This window comes from Carlito syrichta, unplaced genomic scaffold (assembly GCF_000164805.1).
Source record: "Carlito syrichta isolate Samal-C Ts95f unplaced genomic scaffold, Tarsius_syrichta-2.0.1 Scaffold308119, whole genome shotgun sequence".
Classification (NCBI taxonomy): Eukaryota; Metazoa; Chordata; class Mammalia; order Primates; family Tarsiidae; genus Carlito; species Carlito syrichta.
The window spans coordinates 795638-823223 of NW_007252215.1; the positions used below are offsets into that span (position 1 = coordinate 795638).

At 47.8% G+C, this 27586-nt stretch overlaps 1 protein-coding gene across 1 annotated transcript in view; it reads left to right on the forward strand.

Moving 5' to 3' along the window:
- Nucleotides 1-21557, forward strand: part of BCO1 (beta-carotene oxygenase 1) — a 40894-nt gene extending 19337 nt beyond the window's left edge. The window contains 6 exon segments of the mRNA XM_008064978.2: nucleotides 2024-2247; nucleotides 5994-6251; nucleotides 15141-15246; nucleotides 16986-17080; nucleotides 18695-18806; nucleotides 21331-21557. Coding sequence (XP_008063169.1) covers nucleotides 2024-2247; nucleotides 5994-6251; nucleotides 15141-15246; nucleotides 16986-17080; nucleotides 18695-18806; nucleotides 21331-21557 — 1022 coding nt within the window.
- Nucleotides 21558-27586: the final 6029 nt, after the last annotated feature.

Genomic DNA, 27586 nt, shown 5'->3' on the forward strand with positions numbered 1-27586 from the left:
CACATCCAACCATCCCCCACCCATCCACCCATCCACCCACCCATCCACCTACCTATCTATCCATCCATCCATCTATCTATTCACCCATCCATCCATCCATCCATCTATCCATCTACCCACCCACCTATCCACCCATTCACATGTACACTCCTCTTTTCAGCCTCCTGGCAAACCTTTGTATGGCAGGGTTGTGCCACCTTTCATCCCCTGTCCCTGCAGCCAGGCTTCCAGGGTTGTTCAGGGAGCTCAGCCCTGCTGGGATCCACTCCAGAACCCCACCCTGTTCTCCAGGCCTTCTGGACCTTCTCCATTTAGGGCTGGGATCCTGGAGCAAAGCCCAGGCTGACTGTGATTGCGTGTTCCTGAGGGTGAGGAGGAGGAGCCTTCTAGCCTGTGTTTGTCCGGGGCCCTCCTGGGAGCCACACCCAGGAGACCAGGCCTCCAAGGCAGCTGCACCAGATTCAAGAGACTGTGGGAGTAAGAGGGTGCTTAACCTGACAAGCTTCTATCTATGATCTCTGCTGGCCCCCTCCCCCCACTGTCTTGTAGAACCCCATGATCACATTTTTAGGATCTGCCAGGGGAAGCGAGCCTCAGAGGGCGGATGGAACAATGAGCGCCCTTGCTGAGTAGAACTTCCATAAACTAAGCCAATAAAAGGGTACAGGATCAAGCTCCAAATCCTGGAACATCAGAACCAGGGATGGTCTAGGCATTTGAGTCTGCCACTTTGTATTACAGAGGTCTGCGAGACCCAGGGAGCAAGTGATATGCCCCAGGCACACAGCTTACCGGGGCCACCACCATCATGCCAGCGGTGCCCTTCCCCCCCGAGAACCCATTCCACACTGGTGACTGCACTGGGACTTAGGCCCTGTCTCATGCCTCCCGGGGCAGGGTGCTTTTTGTTTCAGTTCACCAGCCAGCCCTCCCACCAGCCAGCTGGTTACAGCATGCACAGGTGGCCACAGGAGAGGTGGGGAGGTTTGCACATCACTCATTATAGGCCAGCCCTTGGGCTTGGGTGGGGAGGCCTTTTGGCCACTGCGTGACTCATCCTTGCAGAGGAATAAGAAATCTGAACGTGTCCTGAGCACCTGCCATGTTTGGGTGCCAGGTGAAGTCCTTGGACAGCTGCGTTAGTTTCTTCTCCATCCCACCTTTACTCTGCAAGTGTCACAGAGTAATAATGGAAGAAGTAGTCAAGGCTAAGGAGACTAATAGCAGAAGAAGAAGTCAAAGGCTAAGAAGACTGTGTTTTCTTGGCTTAACCCTGTGACTCTGACCATAGTGATAGCCCATTCTACCGAGCCTCAATTTCCCATCTATGAAATGGGCATGATACAGCCTGGCTTGATCATCACAATATATATAAAAGCCCCGCGTCCCCATAGACACTTAGTCCCATTCCCAGGTGTTATAGGGTACTGCTAAGAGAAATTCCTGGAAACCCCACGAAATACATTTCAAGTGATGGTTCCTAGCAAAATAACCAGAGCTTTAGCCTGGGAAAGTTGCCCATTGCCCAGAAGTTGATAGAAATGCAGACTCTCCGGCCAGCCCTTACCTCGGCACAGAGTCTAACTCCACATTTTATCAAAATCTCCGTATGACTCCTACGCACATTAAAGTTTGGGCAGGGGTCCACACATTTTTGCTGTAAGTGGTCCAAAGGGAACATATTTAAGGCTCTGAGGACCATGTGGTCACTGTCACCGTGGCTCAACTCTGCCATTGAAGTTCCAAATAAAGTCTTATTTGCAAAAGAAGGTGGAGGCAGGAGGGGGCCTCAGGCTGTAGTCAAGACCCCTTGGCCTGAGGCCTCCCTCTCCACAGAGCTTGGCAGGGAGGTGGGCCTGAGAGGGAAGGTCTTGGCCTCACCCCTGCAGCAGCCTCTCTATCGGGTCGACTGGTCGACTCCTCCTTCAAGGTTCTTCTCAGCCGTGATGTCAGTATGTAGGTGACAGTGGGGCTGTCGGGGGCTGCCGGGTCCTGCCCGGTTCCAAGGCTTGTTCTTCTTCAGATGCCAGGAAGAAGGGGACAAGTCCCTTGAAGCGCACAGAGGTGTACTGCTCCATCCCGTCCCACTCCCTCCTTTCCCCGAGCTACTACCACAGCTTCGGCATCACCAAGAACTACGTCATCTTTCTCGAGCAGCCCTTCAGGTTGGATATTCTCAAGATGGCCACCGCGTACATCAGGGGAGTGAACTGGGCCTCCTGCCTGGCCTTCCATGGGGAGGACAAGGTGAGCTCTGGCTGGACATCTGGTTTAGCGGGGGCGGGGGGGCAGGCTCTGAGAGAGAAGTCGGCATGCAGGAGGCTTCAGGGAAGGAGTCAGCATGGATTGGGGAGGGAGCCACCGTGCAGTCTCCCCAGGGACATCTGCCAACCTTCCAGAGAGTTCTGAAGCTAGATGAGGCCTTGATACCCCTGTGTCAATGAGTTCTTGGACACAGACTGCCCTGGGAAGAAGATGTCACCTTGGACAGCCAGTGCAGTCCCCCACACTCCCAGAATCCTCAATCCTGACTGGACGCTGAAGTCCTCACAGCCTCTGCCTTGTTGACAAGGCCCCTTCAGCATGTCTGCCACCACCATGTGATAGTGGGGGTGGGAAGGTGCCAGAGGTTACTTAGACATTGAAACGACAGAGTGTCCTGCCAGATGGTTCAATAGAAACCTCTCCTGCAGTTCAGGTACACCTGAGTGCTCAAAGTATTGTCTGTTTATGCATGCATGCCTATATGTGTATACAAGTGCAATGGAGGACCCCAAAAAACTGGAATCTATTTATAAAAATGATATATAAACTTCAGTCCCTTTCAAAGTACTCTCCATTGGATGCAATACGCCTATCGAGATGCTTTTTGCTCAAAACGATTTTTGAACTTGTCTATTCTGATGCCTTTGAGTACTTCTGCCATTTTTGTTTCACCTCTTCTACATCAGCAAAACATCTCCCTTTGAGGACTTTTCTCATCCAGGGAAACAACAAAAAGTTGGGGCAAGATGGGGTGAATAGGGAGGGTGGGGCACAGGAGCCATGCCATTTTTTTGGTCAAAAACTGTTCAACACTCAGCATGCTGTGGACAGGTACACTCGCAAATCACCCGTCATGAAATGACCAGTATGTTGAAAGAAACTCCAAAAAAAAAAGAAAATCACTGAAGCTGAATGCAGCCTCTCCCAACAATGCTGGCTGATACACTGATGCCAATGAGCTGCTAAAACACCTAGCAGAGGAAACCTGTGCTACAAGGGGCCTGCCCTTCAAAAGATAATTCTGGTTTTTTGGGGGTCCCCCATTGTATATGTGCACGTGTGTGCATGTATGTATGAATATATATGTATTTACTATTATTTATTTGTTGTTGTTACTTTTGAAAAATGTCAAGTCATTCTCAGTGTTATCTATTCAAGTAATATACAAGTATAGAAAGCCCCATGTAAAGTCACCTCCCTACCCACCTTCTCTCCCCTCCCCCCTCCCCTACTGTCCATTCCCCTGTCTGAGGGAACCACCCCTCTATCCATTAACACCTTCTCTTCTTTCTTTCTTCTTTTTTTTGAGTCGGGGTCTCACTCTCTCCCAGGCTGGAGTGCAGTGGCACGCTCATGGCTACCGCAGCCTTGACCTGCTGGGCTCAGACAATCCTTCCGCCTCAGCCTCCCAAGAAGCTGGAACCACATGCGTGTTTCCCCACAGCCGGCTACTTTTCGATTTATTGTAGAGACGAGGTCTTGCCAAGTTACCCAGACTGGTCTCGAACCTGGGCTCAGGCGATCCTCTTGTCTCAGCCTCCCAAAGCACTGAGGTTACAGGCATGAGCCACCACTCCTGGCTTTATTCCTCTTTCTATGTCTTTGCAAGCACTTTCATGTGCACATGCAAATGTTTGTCCCATGTGTGGCTGGCCGCTCTCCTTAAAGCCAATCCTCTCTCCTCAGGGCAGAGGGTAAGGTGGTTAAGGGAACATATGGGCAAGGGGGAGGTGAGGTCCTCTCTCCTCAGAACCTTCTCGAGGTTTCCCATCTTCCTCAGAATAAAATCCAAAAGCTTTGTCGGCCAGCCTCAGCCCCGCGTGCCTTCATCCTAGCCACTTGCCCCTGCTCACTCCACGCCTCCTCCTGGATCTTCGGATCTCAAGCTGGCCAAACGTGCTCCTGCCCCCGGGCCTTTGCATGTTCTGTCCCCTCACCTGGAGTGATGCTCTCCCCTAATGGCTTCCTCTCTCAACTAGTCTAGTCTCAGCTCAATGCCCCCGATCTTGAAAACCCTCCTTGATGAACCTGTCTAGAGTAGACCCCCGCCTCGGGCTTTCTCCATCCCCGACCTTGCCTCTGTTTCTCAGGCACACTCATCATCCTTGACAGACTACAGATTTAACATGTATTGTTGGCTTCTCCTCCACCAGCATATAGGCTTCATGAAACTGTGAAAGCGTTGTTTTGCCTCTCTGGTTCCCGAAGAAGTGGGTGCCTAACATGTAGCAGGAGGCCCTGGCTGGATATTGATGGAATGGGTAAATAGCAGCCCACCAGGAAGCCAGCAGAAACTGACTTTGCCCTGCAGCATTTCCCCAAACATGTCCAGGGGGCTTCCCATGGGCAGGGCTTTTGGGATCCTCTAAACCTCCAAACTACAGTCCCTGGGGCATCCCTGGTCCTCAGAGAGTCCTACATGAGACCAGTGAGAGCCCACAGTGGTGGGGCAGAAAGCCCTGGGAAAGGCTTTGCAACGAGACTTCCTGAAAAGTCCATGTGGCTGACCCAGCGATTGGGGTCAAGGGAGAAAAGGCCTAAAATGATCACTCCATCTTCACCTCCCCATCATGACCCCGTCTACCATGCTGTGAGAGCTTTCTCCTTGTTTCTGTTTTTGTTCTTTGAGTTGGTGTCTCACTCTGTCACCCAGGCTGGAGTGCAGTGGCACGATCATGGCTGACTGCAGCCTCCTGGGCTCAGGTGATCCTTCTGCCTCAGCCTCCTGAGTAGCTGAGACTACAGGTGCGTGCCACCATGCCCAGCTAATTCTTTAAACATTTTTTCATAGAGACGAGGTCTCACTGTGTTGCCAAGGCTGGTCTTGAATGCCTCGGCTTCCCAAAGTGCTGGGATTACAGGCATGAGCCACCGCCCCTGGCCACAAAGTCTTCCTCTTCTGTATTCCCTCAACATCCGAACTTGAATCTGGGGAAGGGGAGAAAGAGGGAAGCTAGATCAGAGGATGTGGTGAGAGAGCAGCCTGGACATGTCCTCCCTCCCCTCCAGAGCAGGGTGTTTAGGCCAGAGCTACAGAGAGAAAGAAAAATGCCCCGCCCTCTTGGCATTGGGCAACTCAGCTGCAGATACGGCTAATTGTCACCCAGAGTGATGCTGGCCTTGTGGCACCCAGAGAGGCCTAATGAGCTGGCACTCCCTCATGGGCTTGTTAGCTAGAACCAGGTCACCCCACTGCACCCTCTGAGATGGGTGAGGCTGCTGTGACAAGTGCCACTTGGCAAACGGGAAGCAGGCTTTGCAGTAGAGGCCAGGAGGGGGACCCAGGAGGACGGGGATGGGTTAGGATGTCATAGCTCCAGTCTTGGATGGAGCCTGGCACCTGGCCTGCTCTCCCCAAGTCAGTCATGGCCAGGAAGCTGGCATGTTATCACTCACCCAGAGCCATAGATGATGGAGCCAGGGACTGTGCACCCTAGGGAGTCTCCCCAAACATTGTTGTCCTGGTGACTGCAAAGACCCTGGCAGCAAAGGTTCCCTCCTCTCCGTCTTCAAGACATGCTCACAGAAATCCAACAATAAATGGCTCCCGTGTACTGGGCATTTTTGTCTGTCTAGCACTGTGGTGCGGGCACAGGACTTGGGATGGGGAGGGGCCATGCCACAGCCACAAGCTAGCGCCTGGTGGGGCTGGGTTTTGTCCAGTCCCCAGATGCCACAGTGCCGGCGGTCAGTGGGGGAGCTGACCGCAGGGGTGCTCCCTCTTTCAGACGTACATCCACATCATCGACCAGAGGACCAGAAAGCCTGTGCAGATGAAGTTTTACACAGACCCCATGGTGGTCTTCCACCACGTCAACGCCTACGAAGAGGATGGCTGCATCCTGTTTGACGTGGTCGCCTACGAGGACAACAGCCTCTACCAGCTCTTCTACCTGGCCAACCTGAACCAGAACTTCAACGAACACTCCAGGCTCACCTCCTTCCCTACCCTCAGGAGGTTTGCCGTGCCCCTCCACGTGGACAAGGTAAAGGCTCCCAGGAAGTTCGGTTTTATTGCCAGAGAGATGTGAGCCCAGGTAGCAAGTTCCTTTGGTACTTATTAGATTGACATTGAACTCTCACACAAACTGTTCTTAAAGAAAAAAGAGAAAGATTTTCATTATTTTTTTTCCAAAAGTACTACTCTTAGTAGAAACTTTAGAAAATATAGAGAAGGCCGGGCTCGGTGGCTCAGCCTGTAATCCCGCGCCTTTGGGAGGCTGAGGTGAATAGATTGCCTGAGCCCGCGGGTTCGAGACCCGCCTGGGCTGAGAGACCTCATCTCTACAATAAATCAAAAAATCAGCTGGGCGTGATAGCACATGCCTGTAGTTCCGGCTACTTGGAAGGCTGAGGCGGAAGGATCGCCGGAGCCCAGCAGGTCGAGGCTGCGGTGGCCGGGAGCGGCCACTGCACTCCAGTCTGGGCGACAGAGTGAGACTCCAACTCAAAAAAAAAAAAAAGAAAATATAGAGAAGGAAAAAGGAAAAAAAAAACCCATAAACCCACCACCCAAGGTATGTTTATCTTGTCTCCCAGTCTCTATCTCTCTCTGTCTGTCTGTCTCTCTCTCTCTCATATATATATCTTTTTTTTTTTTTTTTTTTTAGTTGGGTCCTCATTCTGTCACCAGTCTAGAATGCAATGGCACCATCACTGTAACCTCAACCTCCTGAGCTCAGGCAATCCTTCTACCTCGGCCTGCTGAGTAACTGGGACTACAGGTGTGCACCACCTCACCTGGCTAATTTTTTTTTTTAATTTTTAATTTTAAAGATGTGGAATACAATTCAGGGTTAGGTATACAAATGTTCATTATGCAGATACCCTTGTTGATGAGGTATGCCCACCCACCCCCATTTTTTGTAGAGATGAGTTCTGTATTTCCCAGGCAGGTCTCAAATTCCTGGATTCAAGCAATCCTCTTGCCTCAGCCTCCTAAAGTACTAAGGTTTACAGGTGTGAGCCCTGTGCCTGGCCCCCCATATATCATATATATCTTAATTTTAATCATACTGTACATAATTTTTGACAGCTTTATTGAGATGCAATTGACATACCATACAATTTACCCACTTAAAGTGTTCATGGTCTCACTTGTAAGCAGAAACTAAACATGGGGTACACACACATAAAAATAGGAACAGTAGACACTAAGGACTCCTAAAAGAGGGGGAAGCAAGGGTTGAAAATCTACCTATTGGGTGCCATATTCACTGTTTGATTGTTCAGTGGAGGCCCAAACCTCACCATCATGCACTAACATAACAAACTTACCTGTACCCCCAAATCTAAAATCAAGAAAAAAGATGTTCCTTCCAGCAGTCTTTGGTATAGTTGCACAGCTGTGCAGCCATCATCATAATCAATTTTAGAACATTTTTATCACCCCAAAAGGAATCCCTGCACCTCTTAGCCATCTCCTTCTAGTCCCCCTCCCTCTGTTCTTGGCAGCCACTCACCTCTGTTCTGTCCCTGTGTGTTTGCTCCTATCAGATAGTGGATATAAACAGAATCGTACAGTCTGTGATTTTTTGTGTCTGACTTCCTGTGCTTACACAATGCTTTCAAGTCCGTATCGGGAATCCTCTTCTTTTTATGGCTGAGTGAGTACGTATTCTTTTGCACACCGCTTTTTTCACCCGTTTGTACATCTAAACATCTCTCCGTGCCATTAGATAGCCTTTGAAACCTCGTTTTAAACACTTTCTTAATAGTCCATGGCACGGAGTCAACACCCATTACCTACACGATTCCCTGATGTTGAAAAATTCTGTTCTTATTCTAAGTACGAACACTGGACCAGATGTTGTCCTCGATGAGTATAATGTAGCCAAGGCTCTGGACTTGACTTTGGGCGCCTCAGAGGCTTCTGGCTCCAGAACTCTCTGACTTCATGACTTAATTAATGTAAATGAAACCAGAATCAATTCCATTAAACGCTGATGGCTCACATTTACCGAATGCAGGCCATGTGCCGGGTACTTTATTTTCCTTACCTCACTTAATGATCAAAACAACCTGTGGGAAAAAGGTCCCCACGTTAGCCTCTTTTTTTTTTTTGAGTTGGAGTCTCACTCTGTCGCCTAGACTGGGGTACAGTGGCACGCTCACGGCCACCGCAACCTCCACCTGCTGGGCTCAGGCGATCCTTCCGCCTCAGCCTTACAAGTAACTGGAACTACGGGCACGCGCCACCACACCTGGCTAATTTTTTGACTTATTGTAGAGATGAGGCCTCACCAAGTTGCCCAGGCTGGTCTCAAACCTGTAGGCTCAGGCAATCCTCTCACCTTGGCCTCCCAAAGTGCTGGGATTAGAGGAGTGAGCCACCACACCCAGTGTTAGCCTCATTTCATAGATGGAGGAAGTGAGACTCAGAGAGGTTAAGAAACATGCCCAAGGTCACACAGCTCAGAGTGGCAGAGTCAAGACTGAAACCTGCCCCAGTCTGTCCACAGACCCTTCTTTGTAACTGCTGCAGGGTCATAGCTCTGCCGTTCCCCTCAAAAGGCCTAACTCCTGGCAAGAACCTTAGATGGGTCACGCTGACCCTCACGGCTAGGTTCCTTACTGCAGGAGTTTGACCATGCCCCCCACCCCAGTGAGCAGGGTGCTGACATTTGAACCCAGGCTTGTCTGACTGTAGAGTTGGGGTCCTCTCCCTCTCTCCAACGTTTCCTCATTGTAGCCACACTTGTATGTCTGTTTTCACCATATTTTATATCACCTCTATTTAATGTTTGTCTGTTTATATTAGTTTATTTTAAAAAATTTTTGAGTCAGGGTATCACTCTATTGCCCAGGCTAAAGTGCAGTGGCACAACCACAGCTACCGCAACCTCAACTTCCTGGGCTCAGGTGATCCTTCTGCTTCAACATCCCAAACAGCTGGGACTATAGGTGCATGCCACCATGCCTGGCTAATTTTTTTATTTACTGCAGAGATGAGGCCTCGGCAAGTTTCTCAGGCTGGTCTCGAACCCCTGGGTTCAGGCAATCCTCTCACCTCAGTCTCCCAAAGTGCTAGGATTACAGAATCAGCCACAGCACCTAGCTTCTATTTAACGTCTTAAAGTCCTTTGTTTCAATCAACAGTCTCTTTAGTTAACTCTAAAGGACGCATATCACTACGGCCTTGCCTTTTGCACACAGAAGACAAGCACGAGAATGAAACAGTGGAAATAAAGCAAATGTCTAGGGTCCCAGCCAGAGCCTGTGGCTTGCCAAGATCTGGCCTCTTTGTGAAAAAAGAAAGTTTTTAAAGTATCAGGTGTTCAAGACATTGTGGCACCTCACCGAGCCTCTCTCCTTGGCCCAGTCAGAAAGATTAGAAGAGAAAACAGCACCGACTATTTCCCCACATGATTTGGGCTGTTGAATGAACAACCATGTCCTGCAAAATCAGCACACGAGCCACAGGCTTCTGCACCCCTGGCTCCTGAAAACACCACGGCACAACGCCTGGGATTGTCTTCTGGTTCCAGGAGGACCAGAGGAGTGTCACAAAGTACGCAGGTGGCAGATCACAAGGCTGACTTCAGCCCGAAGAGGAGACACAGAGAGAAACACCCTCCCTCCCACTGCTCACACCCTGGGAGACTTTAAAACCTTTTTATCACCCTGGAGAAATGATGTGCTTCCTTAGAACCAAGCTCAGAAGGTTAGCATGTATGTTTTTAAAAGCTGTTGTGCGAGCTATCTGCGACTTTGAAACTAGCACAGAGGAGCAAGCCCCAGGATGGGCAGCTCTGGCCACGCTTATAATTGCTCTTTATTGAGGTCTTTAATTGCTATTAAGTTGTCTTCTTACTTTACTTTCAAGTTGCCCCACCTGCACATTGAAATCAGAAAGTGAGACAGGCGAAACAGGCTTACGTGCCTGGATCCAGCACCCCTGGCTCCGTCTGACCCAAAGGCTTCCTCGAGAAGCGACCACCTTTGGGTCTGGAGCCTTTGCAGATGTTGCTGTCCCCCTCTGCCTGCAGTTCTGTCTGCTTCCTGACACCTCCCCCCTGCACACTGGAATCCCCTGGGGAGCTTTGAGACCGTGCCCAGGCTGGCTGCAGCCCAGACCAGTGAAGTCAGAAGCTCCAGGGGTGGGACCTCAGCTCAGAGCGTCCCCCGCCCCCCAGGGAATTCTGATGTACAGCCGTGAGAGAGAACCGCTGAGGTTAGCAGATTCCTGCTGGTCCTTTCGGGCTTAGCACCATTCCCGGCTCACAAGCGTCTACACACTCTAATGGCGCCTAGTAGCACTTGGCCCAGCACTGAACTTGAGAAGAACGAAATTGTTCAGTTTTCCTGTTCCCGTTGAAGTGTGAGCTCCGAGAGGGCAGGAACTCTCTTTGTCTCATCCACAATTCATTCCCTGCGCTGAGGGTGCTTGTTAAGCACGTAAATATTTGAAGTGAATGAATGAATGAAGAATGAATGAAAAATGTGAAGCAAGGTCTCTTACAGGTCACAAGGTCTTCCTTTAGCATTTGGAACACGTTCTGAATGAAAAGTGATTTCCACATAGAACAGGAAACAGTGAATTATATTTAGAAGTCCAGGACATTCTAGCTGGGTGTGGTGGCTCACACCTGTAATCTCAACACTTTGGGAGGCTGAGGCAGGAGGATTGCTTGCGCCTAGGAGTTCAAGACCAGCTTGGGTAACATAGCGAGACCTTGTCTCTACCAAAAATTTAAAAATTAGCTGGGCATGGTAGTGTGCACCTGTAGTCCCAGCTATCTGGAAGGCTGAGGTATCTTGAGCCCAGGAGTTTGTGGCTGCAGTGAGCATGCCATTGCACTCTAGCTTAGGTGACAGAGTGAGACCCTGACTCAGGAAAAAAAAAAAAAAAATCCCAGGACATCCTGACTGGCCAATTTTCTTGCTTTGGGGCCTGCTGAGGTCAAAGGGAGGAGGTACCGGCCAGGCCTCTTGGCAACCTTGGCCTATTTGTGCAGGACAGCGCAGAGGAGGGGCGGGGAGGGGCGTGGGCATGTACGGACAGTGGGGACAGCTGCCCTGCCCTGGTTCTCAAGGGCACTATGCACAGCCTTGTATGTTTGCCCTCCATGCCTAAGGGACAATCACAGGAGGAAGCACTTTGGACCCAGAAGGGGCGGCTTCAACTACTGGATTTGAAGGTTTGGCTTTTGTCTCTAAATGCACAGATGACAACACAATGACAGATGAGCCGTCATTTATGGAGAGCTCACTGTGTGTCAGGCCCTGTGCTAAATGCCTTTTCTACCATTAGACCCAACAGGGAGGCCTGCACTGGGCTTGGCACTTTGAAGAGTCCTGACCAGGCCTTTCTTTCTCCACAGGGTGAAGAGTTCACAGGCCAAAGGGTCCTGCCAACCCAGAGGAGGGTCGCCCCTCCCCACCCCAAAATGCCCCGGACACCTGGGATCTCAGAATTCCCTGAAGGGCCCAAGCCTGCTTCCAGGGCCTACCTGTGTCCTCCTAAGGGCAGACTATGCCCAAGAGGTGGCCAAGGCTGGTTGTTGGCTTGGCTGTGCTGACCGGGGCATCTAGGCAGCTAGGGACTGAGCCAGGGACCAGAGACTACCTTATTCTAGCTCAGAATGCCTGGAATTCTCAATTCCAGACCAGCATGGTGCATTCTGGAACATTCTGTCTGTCCAACACAGTAGCTACTAACTAACTCCAAGAAAGGCCTGGCATTTATATATTCACAAGTTTAAATAAAAAAGTATTTAAAAATAAAACTAGATTTAACTAGCCACCTAGGGCTCACAGATGCTGTTTTGGACAGCCCAACCCCCCAGCATCCTGAGGGTGGGTGTCAAGGGGGAAGAGAGTTGGCATTTCCTTAATTTGCTTGATATATTTAGACACAGGGCTAGTGGGCATCTCCTTGTACCCTCCTCCTAGGTCCTGCACATCTTAGGAACTGTCCAACTCTTTGCTAATCCACATCGTGATGTTCTGAGTTATTTACGGTCCCCATGTCTACAGATGAGAGAGAAAGTCACTTGCCCAGGATCGCAGAATCACCCATGGGATTGGTGCTGGCATCTGAACGCACGCCTGTCTGGTTCTGTGTTATTCAATGCGTCTGGCCCAGGACTAGGAGTTTTCACAACCATTATTTAATTTAATCCTAACATAATATTCATATGTAGGTAGAAGCCACCGCTGCACAAGTTAGGAATCGCCACCCCGATTTCACAGATGAGGAGGCAGCTTGAGGGAGGTGCAGGGATCTGCTCAGGCTCCCGTGGAAAGACCTGAGTTGGATCTCATGCTGACAGTGGCTTTCTGAGATGACCGCTTCCCATGGGAGTCCCCTCAGGGTTGGGGATTTTGAAGCAGGCCTTCGGGATCTCGCCCAATTGTGGCTGGAGAGCAGTGGCTCCACAGAGCTGAGCGTGTTGGCTGCAGAAAGCAGCCGATCACGTTCCTTCGTGATTGCTGTGTGTGGAAAAATTTGCCGTTCATCCCTCAACCAGTCTGACCAGTTTCAGGCTGGGGTTACAAGACGGCTCTGCAGACCAACTCCCTAAGAATCGAGGCTGGGACAAGCCCAGGGGCCTCTTGCTGTCACGTGTTTAGCAGGGCACCAAGTAGAGCCTCCCACCCGCTTGTAGAGCTGTACAGGTAAAGGCAGTGAGAGCCCCTGGGCTCAGGCAATCCTCCTGCCTCAGTCTCCCAAGTAGCTGGGTCTACAGGTGCACATCACCACACCCAGCTAAGCTAATTTTTTTTAGAGACAGCGTCTTGCTATGTTGCCCAGACTGGTCTTGAACCCTTGGGCTCAGGTGATCCTCTTGCCTCAACCTCCCAAAGTGCTAGTATTACAGACATGAGCCACCATGCCTGGTCAGAGTTTCTGTTCATAAGACACCACCGCTATGCCAGGCATGGGGCTTCTTTGTTCATGCACTTCATCTCATTTAATTCTTATAGCTGCCCTGTGAAGTATGTGTTTTGTCCCTTGACAGCTGAGAGAAAAGCTTATTGACTCGTGCATTCTTTCAGCAGTCACTGCCTGGGCACTGACTGTGTGTCAGACACTGAGCAGAATCTGATCCCTGCAAAGGAGATAATTACAACTGTATGTAACTTACGTTTTTAACTTTAAATGCCTTTTTGGAAAACTTGGAAAGTAGAGTAGGTTAAATGAGAAGTCATTATTGTTCTTCAATGACTTCCAGTGCCTAACCTGATCTCACCCCTAGTGGTAGCAGCAGCAATAATAATGAGTAATGGTATGGTAACAATAATAGTAATGTAATAATAACAATGTCATCATCCACAGAAGCATCTAACATTTATCTAGCACTTACTGTTAACCAGGCATTCTTGTGAATCATTTGTGCAGATGATTTCCTTCAAACTGCACAACAGGTCTAGACATGGTGGCTCACACCTGGAATCCCAGCACTTTGGGAAGCCACGGCGAGAGAATCACCTGAAGCCAGGAGTTTGAGACCAACATGAGGAACATAGTAAGAGCCTGTCTCTTTAAAAAAAATTAAGAAATTAGCCAGGTGTGGTGGCATGTGCCTGTAGTCCCAGCTATTCGGGAGGCCAAGGTGGGAAGATTTTTTGAGCCCAGGTGTTCGAGGCCATGAGCTATGATCACGCTGCTGCACTCCAGTCTGGGAGATAGAGCAAGACCTATCTCTTAAAAACTGCACATATACATCTACTATTATTATCCTCATTATATACATAAGGAACTGAGTTGCAGAGAAGCTAAGTAACTTGTTCAAAGTCCGATGGTGAGTATGTGGGGGAAACAGGAAACAGTAGTGACTCAATAGATACTTAATCATGTCAAATCCCTCTCCCAGCTTGCAATGGTGACAGTAAGGTATTAACAGAGCAAAATCTGATAGTAACTTGAGATCAAGGAATGTTCTTGAAAGTTGTTTTTCTCCCAAATCTGTTGCATGTCTGTTGTCATTTCTAAAGTGATTAATTTTCATAGGAGAAAATACTGAAAATATATCGAATTACAGAAAAAGAAATTAAAGTCCTCCCTCGCAACCCTCCCACTATCTGCATGGTTAATATTGATTATATTTCTCTCAACCTCTCTCTCTCTCTTTTTGAGTCAGTGTTTCACTCTGTCACCCAGGCTAGAGTATAGTGGCATGATTATGACTCATTGCAGCCTCAACTCCCTGGGCTCAGGCAATCCTTTTGCCTCAGGCTCCTGAGTAGCTGGGAATACAGGCATGCATCACACAGCCAGTTAATTTTTTTAATTTTCAATTTTTTGTAGAGACAAAGTCTTGCTTTGTTATCCAGGTTGATCTCGAACTCCTGGGCTCAAGCGATTATGCCATCTGGGCTTCCCAAAGTGCTGGGATTATAGGTGTGAGTCACTGCAACCTGGCCAGTCAGTCTCTTTTTATATGTGGTGAAGCTCAGATTGTGTATGCAAGGTGCTCTGATGCTTTTTTCACTCAGTGTTCTGTCATAAGCATTTCTTGTGTGATTGTATATGCTAGGAACATCCTTTTAATGGCTGAGGCAGCCTTTTAGGGGTGAGTCATTCAGCATCTTAAAAGTGAGAACTTACTCTTAGAAGCGCATTAATTTTCCCTGTGAGGGATAAGGCAGGCCCCAGGGTAAGGGTAAGGAGTCCCAGGCTTAGGGGTGCTGGTCACACTGCCTGCCAGCCATGTGACCTTGGGGGGGGTCACTTCAAATTGCCAATCCTCATTTTTTTTAAGCTGAGACAAGGAATAACAACAATAAAATAGCTGCTTCCTATGGTTCATGTGACACTAAGACACGATGACATACGTTCAAGCACTTTTAAAAGGTATGTGGTGAAGCCAACGTTTGCTCAGGATTATACATCTTTATTTTTTATTTTTTTGAAAACGAATTCTTTTCAGAATGCGGAAGTGGGCTCAAATTTAATCAAAGTGGCATCTACTACAGCGACAGCCCTGAAGGAAAAAGATGACCAAATCTACTGCCAGCCAGAATTGCTCTTTGAAGGTAAAATGCATACCCTCTTTCTCTCTCTCTGTGTTTAGGGAAAGGGTGGGTTTTCCTGGAGACCCCTGGGGCCTCTTTATGTAAAGCCTCTTCCAGTGCATGGAGGAAAGGCTCTTGGGATGTCCTAGTGGAAAGCATTTGGGGACAGTCCCCTTTCATATGTCTTCAGTCACCTCAGAGGAAAGCACTGTGTGGTCATTGGCCCAGACAGCGTCTGCAAATGCTGTGACTTATTCAACACTGGCTTATTGAACAGGCACGTCTATCTACCTCTGAATGGTCACAATACCTTGCAAAATAGGTATTATCAGCCCATGTTATAGAGGAGAAAACTGGGCCCGAGACATGTTGAGCCACACATAGAATGCTAAACCCGCTAGAACAGGGAACACATTGTCGTCACCTGTCACCATCTGGGGCCGGCCTGTGCATTGTGGGCTGTTTAGCGATATCCCTAGCCTCAACCTGCTAGATGCCAGAGCATCTCTTACCTTGAATTGGAGCAACCAAAAATATCCCCAGACATTGCCTGCATCCCAAAGGGGCATCATCTTCCTGACCGAGAACTGTGACCCAAGATATAAACCCATGAGGCGGGATCATGTGTCTGCACTCACAAAGGCCTATGTTCAATATTTAAAAGTGTAGAATGAAGCCAGGCACAGTGATGTTCATCCCAGCACTTTGGGAGGCTAGAGGAGGGAGGATGGCTTGAGTCCAAGAGTTCAAGACTAGCCTGGACCACTTGTCAAGACCTCATCTCTATAAAAATTTTTTTTTTTAAATTAGCCCTGAGTAACACACCTGTGGTCCCAGCTACTCAGGAGCATGACATGGAAGGATCACCTGAGCCCAGGAGGTCAAGGCTGTGGGGATCTGTGATCATGCCACTGCACTCCAGTCTGGGCAACAGAGTGAGACGCCAACTAAAGATAAATAAATAAATAAGAAAGAAATTCAATTTGACACAATGGGCGACTGTACATATATATTTATATAGAAAAAATTTTTAAACTTCTCTTAATTATGAAAGTAATATGTGAAAATTTCACATAATGAGATACTTAGACTCTACGATAGAAAACGTTAACTCTCAGGTAGTTGGAAACCCAGCAAACGCTTCTAAATTTTTCTCTTCATTTGTAACGTAGGGGAAACAAAATCATTCTATAACAGGCCTTTTATACTCAACTTTATGGTGTGGGCACTAGCCCATGTTATTAAAACCCTTTGCAAATATTGTTTTTATGTAATGTTATTATGGAATTCACAAGATTTATTTAACTGTTCTCCACAGTTTCCAAAGTTTCTCTTCATACACACGTGCACAGGCATGCACATATGTGCACACACACAATCAGCAGTTACTAAAAAGAGCTCTTAAAAAATCACAACAACCTCTGATTTTAATCCTGCAATTCTCTTTGATTTCTGTCTTGGCCAAGTAAAGGTGTTTATACAGTTAAAAACCTGGGTCTTGTGGTACCTTGCTCCTGAACCTTCTAATAGAGCTGTGGTAATTATCAGAAGTTTCCTCCTTTCCTCTTCCCCACCTCCCCCCTGCTCTGTGCCTCTCACCACTTCTGATCCAATCTAGGGTCTAAATCATACCCGGGGATCTTGGCTTGGGAACTGTGTCTGTGGAAAGGATGGCCAGTGTGGCCTGAAGGGTGGCTGCTCCCAGTCCCTCCCTCCTGCCCCCAAGTTGGGGTTTCATGAGCTGTCTCGTTTCCCCCCAGGCTTAGAGCTTCCACGGATCAATTATGCTCACAATGGGAAGCCATACCGATACATCTTTGCCGCAGAGGTTGAGTGGAGTCCAGTCCCAACCAAGGTACTGTCCCTTTCGGTGTCATCGTATCTGTCTGCAGAGCTGAATTCTGAGGTTTTGAGACAAGTGACCTTGATCAGAAAAGAGATGGTCAGCAGGGCACCCAGTCTGGGACAAAATAATTTGAAGTAATAATGACCCATCCAAGAGATGGTTACACCTACGGGTTCAGGTCCAAGGTCATGGTTGGAGTCTATTCATTGATTTCTTTATTCAGTACATGTTTATTGAGCACAGTGTGCTTTAATGTGGCAGTCACTGAGGATAAGGAACCAGCAGAGGATTCCAGTCCCCATCCTCAAGGAGCTCACTCTCTTGAACTGAAACTTGGAAGACGTGTGTGTGTGTGTGTGTGTGTGTGTGTGTGTGTGTGTGTGTGTGTGTATTTGTGTGTGTGTGATTTGAGTCAGAGTCTCACTCTGTTGCCCAGGTTGAAGTGCAGTGGTGAGATCATTGTTCACTGCAGCCTTGACGTCCTGGGTTGAGGCAATCCTTCTGCCTCAGCCTCTAAAGTAGCTGAGACTATAGGCATGCACCATCATGCTCGGCTAATTTTTTGTAGAGATGAGGTCTTGCTATGTTGCCCAGGCTGGTCTTGAACTTCTGAGCTCAAACAATTCTCCTGCCTCTGCCTCCCGCCTCTGCTAGGATTACAGGTGTAAACCATTGCACCCAGGCTGTTTTTTTTTAAAGCTACTATTTGTTGAACACTCCCAGGTACTGTACTAAGTGCTGTGTAGACATCACTCTTCCCTAACATTTTCATTGTTTCACAATAAAATGGAAAAAAAAAGTTAATCCGAACAGTGCAGAAATGTACAAAGCCAAAAATTAAGGCCCCTGCCACCCCCATCCCAAGACCCTCCCCACTAATTCCATACCTGAAAGGGAAATAGGCCTATGAGATATTAAGGGAGGTCCAGGGACTTGCACTTGTAAAGCAGCAGTGAGATTGTATTATACTTTAAATATTTGCATGGAATATATTTGTTATTTAACACAAAAAAATTGCAACACAGTGCCAAATAGCAGAGACATTTGGGATTTTAATTTTTTAATTCTTCTGAGTCAGTTTCTCACTCTGTTGCCCAGCCTGGAGTACAGTGGCACAATCACAGCTCACTGCAGTCTCCAACTGCTGGGCTCAAATGATCCTTCCACCTCAGCCTCCTGAGTAGCTGGTACTACAGGTGCATGCCACCATGACCAGCTAAATTTTATTATTATTATTATTATTTGTAGAGATGAGGTCTCACTATGTTATCCAGGCTGGTTTTGAACTCCTAGCCTCTAGCGATCCTCTCGCCTCAGCCTCCCAAAGCCCTGGGATTGCAAGTATGAGCCACCCTGCCTTGCCTGGGATTTTAATTTAAAAAATAATTTATTGTACAGTGTCAGCTATGTGGTCAGAGAACCTCTGGTTCAAGTTGAAGGAGGAGTGTTAGTTTCTTTCATTTCTGTGGTTGTGCTACTCAGAGGTAGATGCCGTGGAGGGATGTCTGAAATCGACATGTATGGGCCTAATCTCTCTATGTGGACCCTGATGCCTTTGTATCTGCAGGGACTAGCACGCTCTCCAACAAGCCCTTCCTATGTTTCTCCTCTTTGAATGTGCAGATTATAAAGTACGACATTCTCACAAAGTCATCCATCAGATGGGGAGAGGAGAACTGCTGGCCGGCGGAACCTCTGTTCGTGCCCACGCCAGGGGCCAAGGATGAGGATGATGGTAAGACTCTGAGGAGGTGACCCCTCCCCCACTAAATAGAGACGTCGTTTGGGGGCAGTTGACCCCCCGGGGTCACAAAGTTGGTAGAGCCACATTTAGAAGTCTTGGTCTGTTTGGGTCAAAACTGCAGGATTACAGAGTCCCCAAGTGTGAATTCTTAGTCTTCAGTATCCCCCGCCCACCCCTTTAGTCTTCAATCCCTCTGGAGGCCAATCTTATGCCCCGTGACCCAAGGCTCTACCATCAATCCCACTGTAAGCCGGGCACAGTGACTCACGCCTGTAATGCTAGCACTTTGGGAGGCCAAGATGGGAGGATCACTTGAGCTCAGGAGTTGGAGACCAGCCTGGGCAACGCCCCGACTTCTGCAAAGTTTGAAGGTCCCCAAGCCCACCTTTGGGTTCCATAATTCATTAGAACAACTCACAGAAGACTAGAAATTTCTTCTAGTCACCTTTATAGTTTATTGCAGTGAAAGGGCACAGATCACAGTCAGTGAAGGGAAGAGGTGTACAGGACAGGGTCTTGGAGAGCGCAGGCATGAACTTCCAAGTGTCCTTTCCAGTGGCGGTGTGGATGGTGCTAACTTCTTCTGACAACGATGGATGACAATACATCCTGAAGATTGCCAGCCAGGAAGCTCCCCTGAGCCTTAGTATCCAGAGTTTTTACTGGGGCTTGGACATGCAAGCATGATTGACTGCTTGTATATCTGACCTTTATTGGTCTTCAGCCCTGTGGGATGGCAATCTTATACCATGTGGCCTGAGGCCCAACTGTAAATCCTATCACAGATCAGATAGACTGGCCCATGCCTATAATCCCAGCACTTTGGGAGGCTGAGGCAGGAGGATCACTTGATGCCAGGAGTTTGAGACTGCCCTGGTCAGCATAGTGAGACCCAACCATCTCCACAAAAAATAAAAAATTAGTCACATGTGGTGGTATGTGCCTGTAGTCCCAGCTACTTGGGAGGCTGAGGTGGGAGGATTGCTTGAGCCCAGGAGTTCAAGGCTGCAGTGAGCTATGATCGTACCACTGCACTCCAGCCTGGGTGACAGAGCAAGACCCTGTCTATAAAAATAAAATAATAAATCCCATTATTATAGGCTATCTGGTGTGACCCAAGGTTCCCAGGTAAGTAAAGGCAGGAGATTCCAAGGACTTAGAGGGGATCTCCCAGGTGCTGAGGATGAAAGTTCAGCCCTTTCTTTGGACATGGCTACATTCTTTGCTCCAAAAAGCCCATGTTCTTCCCATGGAGAGACACTAAACTCTCTCAGAAGTAGAAAGTGGGTTTTAAAATGCAATGGCTGGATCCAGATGTCTAATTCCCTGCAAGTGTGTAAATGTGTCCCGAGCACCTGGAAATGAGCGTTTGTGGCCCACCTCTCTTTTCCAGCCTCTCTTTTCCAGGTTTCCATGTGACCGAATGGCCCTTTCCCTCCTTGATTCTCAGAAATGCCCTGCCCACAGCCCTGGGTGCCAAGAAGGGGAGCTAGAACCATGGGTGGGGACGCCACCCAGCCAAGCCGGTGATGGGGCTGCCCACACCTGCAGGGAGGGCAGGCTGCCCGCTGAGCCTGCCAGCTTCTTCCCTCAGGGGAGAAGGGAGTGGTTTCCACCCAGGCCTTGTCTTCATACTGATCACAGCATGGCATGCCAGGTCGCGGACCCCGTGTCACTGTTGTCTCTGCGGTGGGGGACGGTGGGCATTGCCTCCTGCTGAGGCCAGTCTCCTACTCAGCTGGACAAGGGCTTCCTGTATGTGCCCTCTGTGGGCAGGAAGCAACATTGTCTTCACCTCACCGATGAGAGGCTCAGAGAGTGAGATAACTTGCCCAAGATCACACACCCAGGACACACAGAAGTAGGATTGGGGAATCTAGGGCCATCTGTGCTCAGCCACTCTGCACCCGGGAGCCCTGGGAAGAATTGCGAGTCTTTGCAAGAAGTTAATGCGTTATTTCCTTTAACCCTCTCTCCTTTGAGAGTGAGTACAGAGATAATTTCCATTTTATGGAGGGGAAAGCTGAGGCTACCAGGGTTGCCACATGTGCAAGAGGTGAATTGCTCATTCAACCACCATTTGAGTGCCAGGAGTCTGTGTTTAGCTGAGTGATGCATATTAGCCCAAGTGTGTCCCTGAAGCTGATTGCCTGTAATTGGAGTTTTTAAATAGTAGGATAATAGCCATTCTTCCATGCCTGCAATAATGTATAGAGTGCATTCCTAATCCACCATGCAGGAGAGCCTCTCAGCAACCCTATGAAGGGAGGTAGGATTATTTCCACTTTACAGATGAAGAGACTGAGGTTCAGAGAGGTGGAAGGCCTGGCCCAGCCAGGGCTGGAACCAGGTCTTCTGATACCTAGTTCCCAAGTCTTTCCCAGAGTGCCACATTCACTTCCCTCCTATTTGGTGAGATACAGAAGCTCCAAGAGATATGACCGAGAAATGAATCCCCGATGGGAGGAAGTTCAAGGCTGCACTTTTACAAAGTGCCTCTTTTGTTTCCCCTAAGGAGTCATCCTATCAACTGTTATCTCTACCGATCCCCAGAAGCAGCCTTTTCTGCTTATTCTGGATGCCAAAAGTTTCACGGAAGTGGCTCGTGCCTTTGTCGACGTGGACATGCACCTGGATCTCCATGGGATATTCATCCCGGGCGCAGACTGGGACGCAAGGAAGCAGGCCCCTTCCCAGAAGCCACGGGATAGAGATTCAGACGGCGTGGCCCCACAGACCTGACGCTGTCGAGGCTTGTGCCCAGGAAGCAGAGCCCATCCCGTGGGATCCCACAAGACTCCAGGCTGGGTACCTGTCTCTGGGTGGGAGCAGGGGGGACTTCCTTTCATTCTGCACTCTTTCTATCTGTGAGTGCTTTGACAAGGGCATGGAGGGAGGGCTCGTCAGTTCTTTTCTTTCCATTTTATTTTGGCTGTAAAAACATGGTTTGAAAGTCAGATATTGATGGATTGGATCTAGGACTTCTAAGAAGGCGCCTTTCCTTAATTAAAGACCTTGAACATGAATCAGAAATTGTATTACCTCACAAGATCATTGTTTTGAGAGTGAACCACTAACATATTAGAGAAGAGACGGACAAATATTTGCCCTTTCCTCTTTCTCTTTCTCCTTCCCTCCCTCCCTTCCTCCTTTCCAATGGAGTCCATTGTACATCTGGGAGTTTTTGTTTCCTCAGCCATGCCCGATTAGTAAGTTATGTGACTTGGGAGGCATGTTGCTTTGTGGTCATTTCATGCAAGGCATGGCTTAATAGAAAATAATAAAAACTCTCAAGTCTACGCAGACCTTGCTTTATTTGTATGTGGTTTCTTCCTCTGAGGTTCTTCTAAGGCAATGAAACAGAATTTCAGGGCTCGATGGCCAGCAAGTTGCCTTGTGGTACAATCATTGGGACTAACCAACTGATATGGAACTCTTTCTGTGCAGGAGGGGTTAAGGTGCTGGACATCGGCCTGTTTGGCCATGGCCAAAGGGCTAGAATCTGGGATTGAGTCCTAGGGCCAGGGAGCATGAGGATTTTTTTGTCTGTGCTGAGAACCACTGCAGTGGGCCATGCCCATGTCCATAGGGAAAGGAGGATCTCCAAGTTGTACAAGCTGCCAGGATAGAACAGGCATTTGGGACAGAGTGAAAGAGGTGATGGCTCCTAAGCCAGGTGGTGATGGGAAGAAGAAAGTTGGGTCAAGCCAAGTGCAGCGTCACACAATTACTGGGAGCCCCCTGGGCACCTGAGTCTCATCTTTTTAGTTCAGTGCATTTGTCAAAGGACCAAAGGCGGTTGGGTGCCCTGGTTCATGCCTGTAATCCCAGCACTTTGAGAGGCCGAGGCAGGAGGATTACTTGAGGCCAGGAGTTTGAGACAAGCCTGGTCAACAAAGCAAGAACCCCTTTCTACAAAAAATTAGCTGGGATTAGTGGCATGTGCTTGCATTTCAGATACTCAGGAGGCTGAGGCAGAAAGATCACCTGAGCCTAGGAGGTGGAGGTTGTGGTGAGCCGTGACTGTGCCACTGCATTGCAGCCTGGGTGACAAAATGAGATCCTGATTTAAAAAAAAAAAAAAAGGAAAGAATAAGAAAAGAACTACAGGCAGGCTGGGTAATTCCCAAGTACCCGCATCATGGGTTCAGGGAAGCTAGAGTTCACACCCTTGTACTACTTGTCCCCTTTCCTGAGTCTGGACTCCATTCAGTCACCAACATGGATTCAAGGAGGGAATCTCTGTTGTAAGAGCATGGACTACCCCAGAGGGGTCAGACCTACCAGGGTAGTCTTGGCTTTTGCTCTGCAACCACCACGAAACCAACCTTAACTTCCATGATACTGTAGGCTCCAATGGTCGAGGAGTTATTTTTTTCTTAATTGAAAAGTTAAATAAAGAATTTTGAATAACAAATAGAGACAGAGTCTTACTGTGTTGCCCAGGCTGGTCTTGAACTCCTGGGCTCAAGCAATCCTTCCCTCCCTCAGCCTCCCAAAGTGTGGGGTTACAGGCATGAGCCACCGATCTTAATTTTGAAATTTTTATTGAGATGATTGTGTATATATGTGCAGTTTTTTTTTTAATTTAGAAATGTATTCTGTTTAATACACAAGCTTTATATAGTTTTAGTTAACAAACAAACAGAAAACAAACAAACAAACAAAAACCCCAAAACAAAAACAGTGAAACCAAGACACTATTTCAAAGTCTGGGCCCTTCCAGCCTTCCAAACACAGGAGCTTTGAAAGTTGTATACACCAATTGGAAGAACAAGACAAAAATACGAATGGAGCCATGAAATTTCATAAAACAAAATTTTATGTAACTGAAGGATCCTTCCTGGGACTAGTTGCCTTTACAAAAGAAGAAAACAAAACAAAACCAGAAGAACAGAATAGAATGAAATTCCAGTGTTCCACATCAACTTGTTACACAAACCCACAGTGTCCTGGCAAACAACATGCTTTCATTTTCTGTCTCATCCTAGAGCTCGAGTCCTGATTCATTTCAGCAGAGTCTCCACAGGCAACAGGAAAGATTATGTGCAGTTTTAAGAAATTATGCAAGCCGGGCTCGGTGGCTCAGCCTGTAATCCCGCGCCTTTGGGAGGCTGAGGTGAGTGGATTGCCTGAGCCCACGGGTTCGAGACTTGCCTGGGCAGCGAGACCTCATCTCTATAATAAATCAAAAAATTAGCCAGCCGTGGTAGTGCGCGCCTGTAGTTCCAGTTACTTGGAAGGCTGAGGCGGAAGGATCGCCGGAGCCCTGCAGGTCAAGGCTGCAGTGGCCGGGAGCGGCCACCGCACTCCAGTCTGGGCGACAGAGTGAGACTCCAACTCAAAAAAAAAAAAAAGAAAAGAAATTATGCAGAAAGATCCTATGGAACCTTTACCCAGATTTCCCAGTAGTAACATTTTGTAAAACTACCAGCCAGGACATAAATATTGATACAATCCACCAGTCTTATTCATATTTCCCCTGTTTTACTTGTACTCACTTGTGTGTGTTTAGTTATAGACAATTTCTAGACTGTGTTCCCCACCATAGTCAAGATACTGAATCGTACAGCAGCACAAGGATTTCTCGTTTTTTTGTTTTTATCTTTAATCCCCAAACCTGCCTCCCTCCCACCCCATCTCCCATCCCCTAATCCCTGGCACCATTGGTAGAATTTTGTCATTGTAAAAATGTTACATATATGGGGTCACACAATATCAACCTTTTGGGATTAGCTTTTGTCACACAGTAGAACTTCTTGGAGAATCGCCTAGTTGCCATGAGTTTTCGTCCAAGTTGTTGATGTTTGCATAGGTTTTATTCACTGCATTATCCTCAGTACTTGTAACACTGCCCGGTGTAATGCAGACACTTAATTACTATTTGAGTGAATGAGTGAATGGATTTTCCCAGAAAACAGACTCAGCTCCTCAGTGCACTGACAAGAAATGGATGTTTTGCTGAAAATCTCCTGGGAGATGGAAGAGTTCATGTGGAACCCAATGACAAGACACGAAAACCCCCACTAAGTCTCCTCACTCCTACTTTACCTCTCTCTTCCCCTGTTGGTTTCTTAAAACCCTTTCTACCATGCTGTGCATGTCTGTTTTCACCCTCAGCTGATATACCCCACTCAACAAAACACAAACCCAAGGATATGGCAGAATGAAGACCATCGACTCTTCCTCAGAATCTCCTTTGGAAAATGCCAGTCTTGATGAAGTGCACTGGGGGAAAACACCACCTATCTTGACCTGAGAAAAGGATGATGGAGACCTGTGTTTGGGTGGCAGGAATGGAGGAGGGCTGACACACATGATAGTCACTCACCCACTCCTTCTCCTACCTTAAATATTTGAGAAGAGGGCGGAATTAAAAAATGCTTCCCCACCTCCAGTCTACTCCATTCCTATTGCCAAATAGTACCCAGACCTAATCATGAAAAAGGGTGCAGTTCTGCGGCAAAGAAAAATATGTCTGTGGCTTGTTTACCTTGTTTAAGATGACAGGTGGAATACCAGATGGATGAGGAGAGCTGGCATGCCAAGTCTTTCTTTCATGGTTTCAGAAATGCCAAAGGTTAATGCCAGGGTGTTCAATGTATTGGATCCTTAGTTCCAATACATTTCACTCCCAGGTGAGCGTCCTCAGCTCAAAACGCCACAGGAGCCAAAGTGCATGCTCCCCTCTTAAAGACCTCACCAGGCACTCCATCTTGTCCTCCAAGTCTTCCTTGTTATGTTTCATGTGGGTGTAATATGTGACCAGGAAGTTCTGCAGGAAAAATCAGTCTGGCCTTGCTTATTGCTTTGATAAAGCCACAGCATTTCCCAAGGGCTCTGCACCATGTCAGGCATACGGTAGGCACTTGAATGTTTGCTGACCTACTCACTTTTTCCACCGAAAGTTTCTCTAATTTGATTCGGATTCAGGAGTAAGCTGGGTAAATACTTAGGCAAATTAACTCAGGAAATAATCTAAGGGCATGAGAGCTACATCTGTAAGATTTGTTCCTATGCTTTCTCCCGACCAAAGCTACTGAGGTCAGGTGGACTCCTTTAAGAAGGGGCTGGTCCACGTACAGTGTAAACACCTTTGATCGCTTCTCAAGCTGTTCAGAGACTGTAGGGGTGGTTTTTAGATGACCAGGAGAAGTTTTTCCCATGGCAAGTCAGGGCATGCAGACCAAAAAGTTGTCGCCACCATTCTTACCAGCCAACAATGATGAGATGTGTAGCCCCAACACTTTAACTTTCTTTCGGGAGTTTTGTTAAGCTTTGTTTTTTGTTGTTGTTTTTGTTTGTTTGTTTGGGTTTGGGTTTGTTTTGAGACAGGGTCTCGATTTGTCACCCAGACTGGAATGCAGTGGCGTCATTATAGCTCACTGCAGCCTTGACCTCCTGGGCACAGGCAATCCTGCCACCTCAACCTCCCAAATAGCTGGGACTATAGGTGCGTATCACCATACCTGGCTGATTTTTTTATTTTTTATGAAGATGAGGTCTCAAAATGTTGCCTAGGCTCAGCTTGAATTCCTGGGTTCAAGTGAGCCTCCCATTTCAGTCTCTCAAAGTGATGGGATTACTGGCTTGAGCCACTGCACCCTGCCTCTTCTGGGAATTTAGTCCAGAGACCATGAACAGAAACACACAGGGTAGGCCGTCCAGCTCCTGAGGTCAAGTCCCTACACAGGAGGATGTGGGGGCAGGTTGGCAATGAGTAAGACTTCTTTCTTCCTGGAAACTAGAACAGGCTTCCTGGAGAGGTGGAACTTAAGGGCCTGCCCGAGTGACTGGAGGGAGCCCCTGGCAGCAGGTTGGTCCTCACAGGCCTGTGGCACAGCTCAGGACAAACATTTAGAGGTGGGTGTAGGTTAACTAAACAAAACAGATGTTGAGTGAACTTCCCAAGAAAGAGCAGATGTAAGAGTGAGAGACTTGGGGAATTTTTTTTTTCTGTGATGATAAAAGTCATATATGTTCATTGCAGAATGCCTGGATATGTTAAATAAATGAGAAAGACACTCAGAGTCCTACTACCAAAGAAAGCCTGAAACCATCCTGATGTGGTTTTCTCCAGGTGTACTCATGCAGCTTGTGAACTACCCACCAGTTATAACCCTTTTTTCACTTAACATATGATACAAGCATTTTCCCAGGTCATTGAACTCTTTTAATGGGTGTGTATTATTCCCTCTGGGGGGCGTGGTATAATGTGAACTGCCCTACTGTTGGACATTAGGTTGTTTCCAAGTTTTGATGGTTGTAAATATGACCTGGATAAAATATCTTTGTGCAAAGAATTCTAGAATTTATCTCCCACCCTGTATTCAAGTGGTTGTTATTGTTATTTTCTTTGGCTAGCTTCCCGGCTTGAGATTTCTGAGTCACAGAGTAGAATAACAAGGTTTCAAGTGTTTTCTTGATAGGCCAAAGGTTTTGGCTTGATTTGTAAGCCTGAAACTGACGAGATACTCTTGGGTATTCCAGGCTCAAATGGTCAAAATGGCGGCAGGGTTGGGAAAATGAGTTTCTCAGGAAACAGAAAAAAATGGGTCCGTGGTGACATAGCATGAGTCCAAATCCTCCCTCCTTCCTTCTCCCTGTTCTTGTCAGTTCCCCATGTCCTTCCAAGCCATACAAATAGATGTTCTTTTTCAAGCATACATTCACTTATTCATTCATTCAGCGACCATCAAGACTATGGCAATATATTGTGCTGGGGGGAAAAGAACTGTCTTCAGGAATGTAGAGTGTAATGAACAAACCAA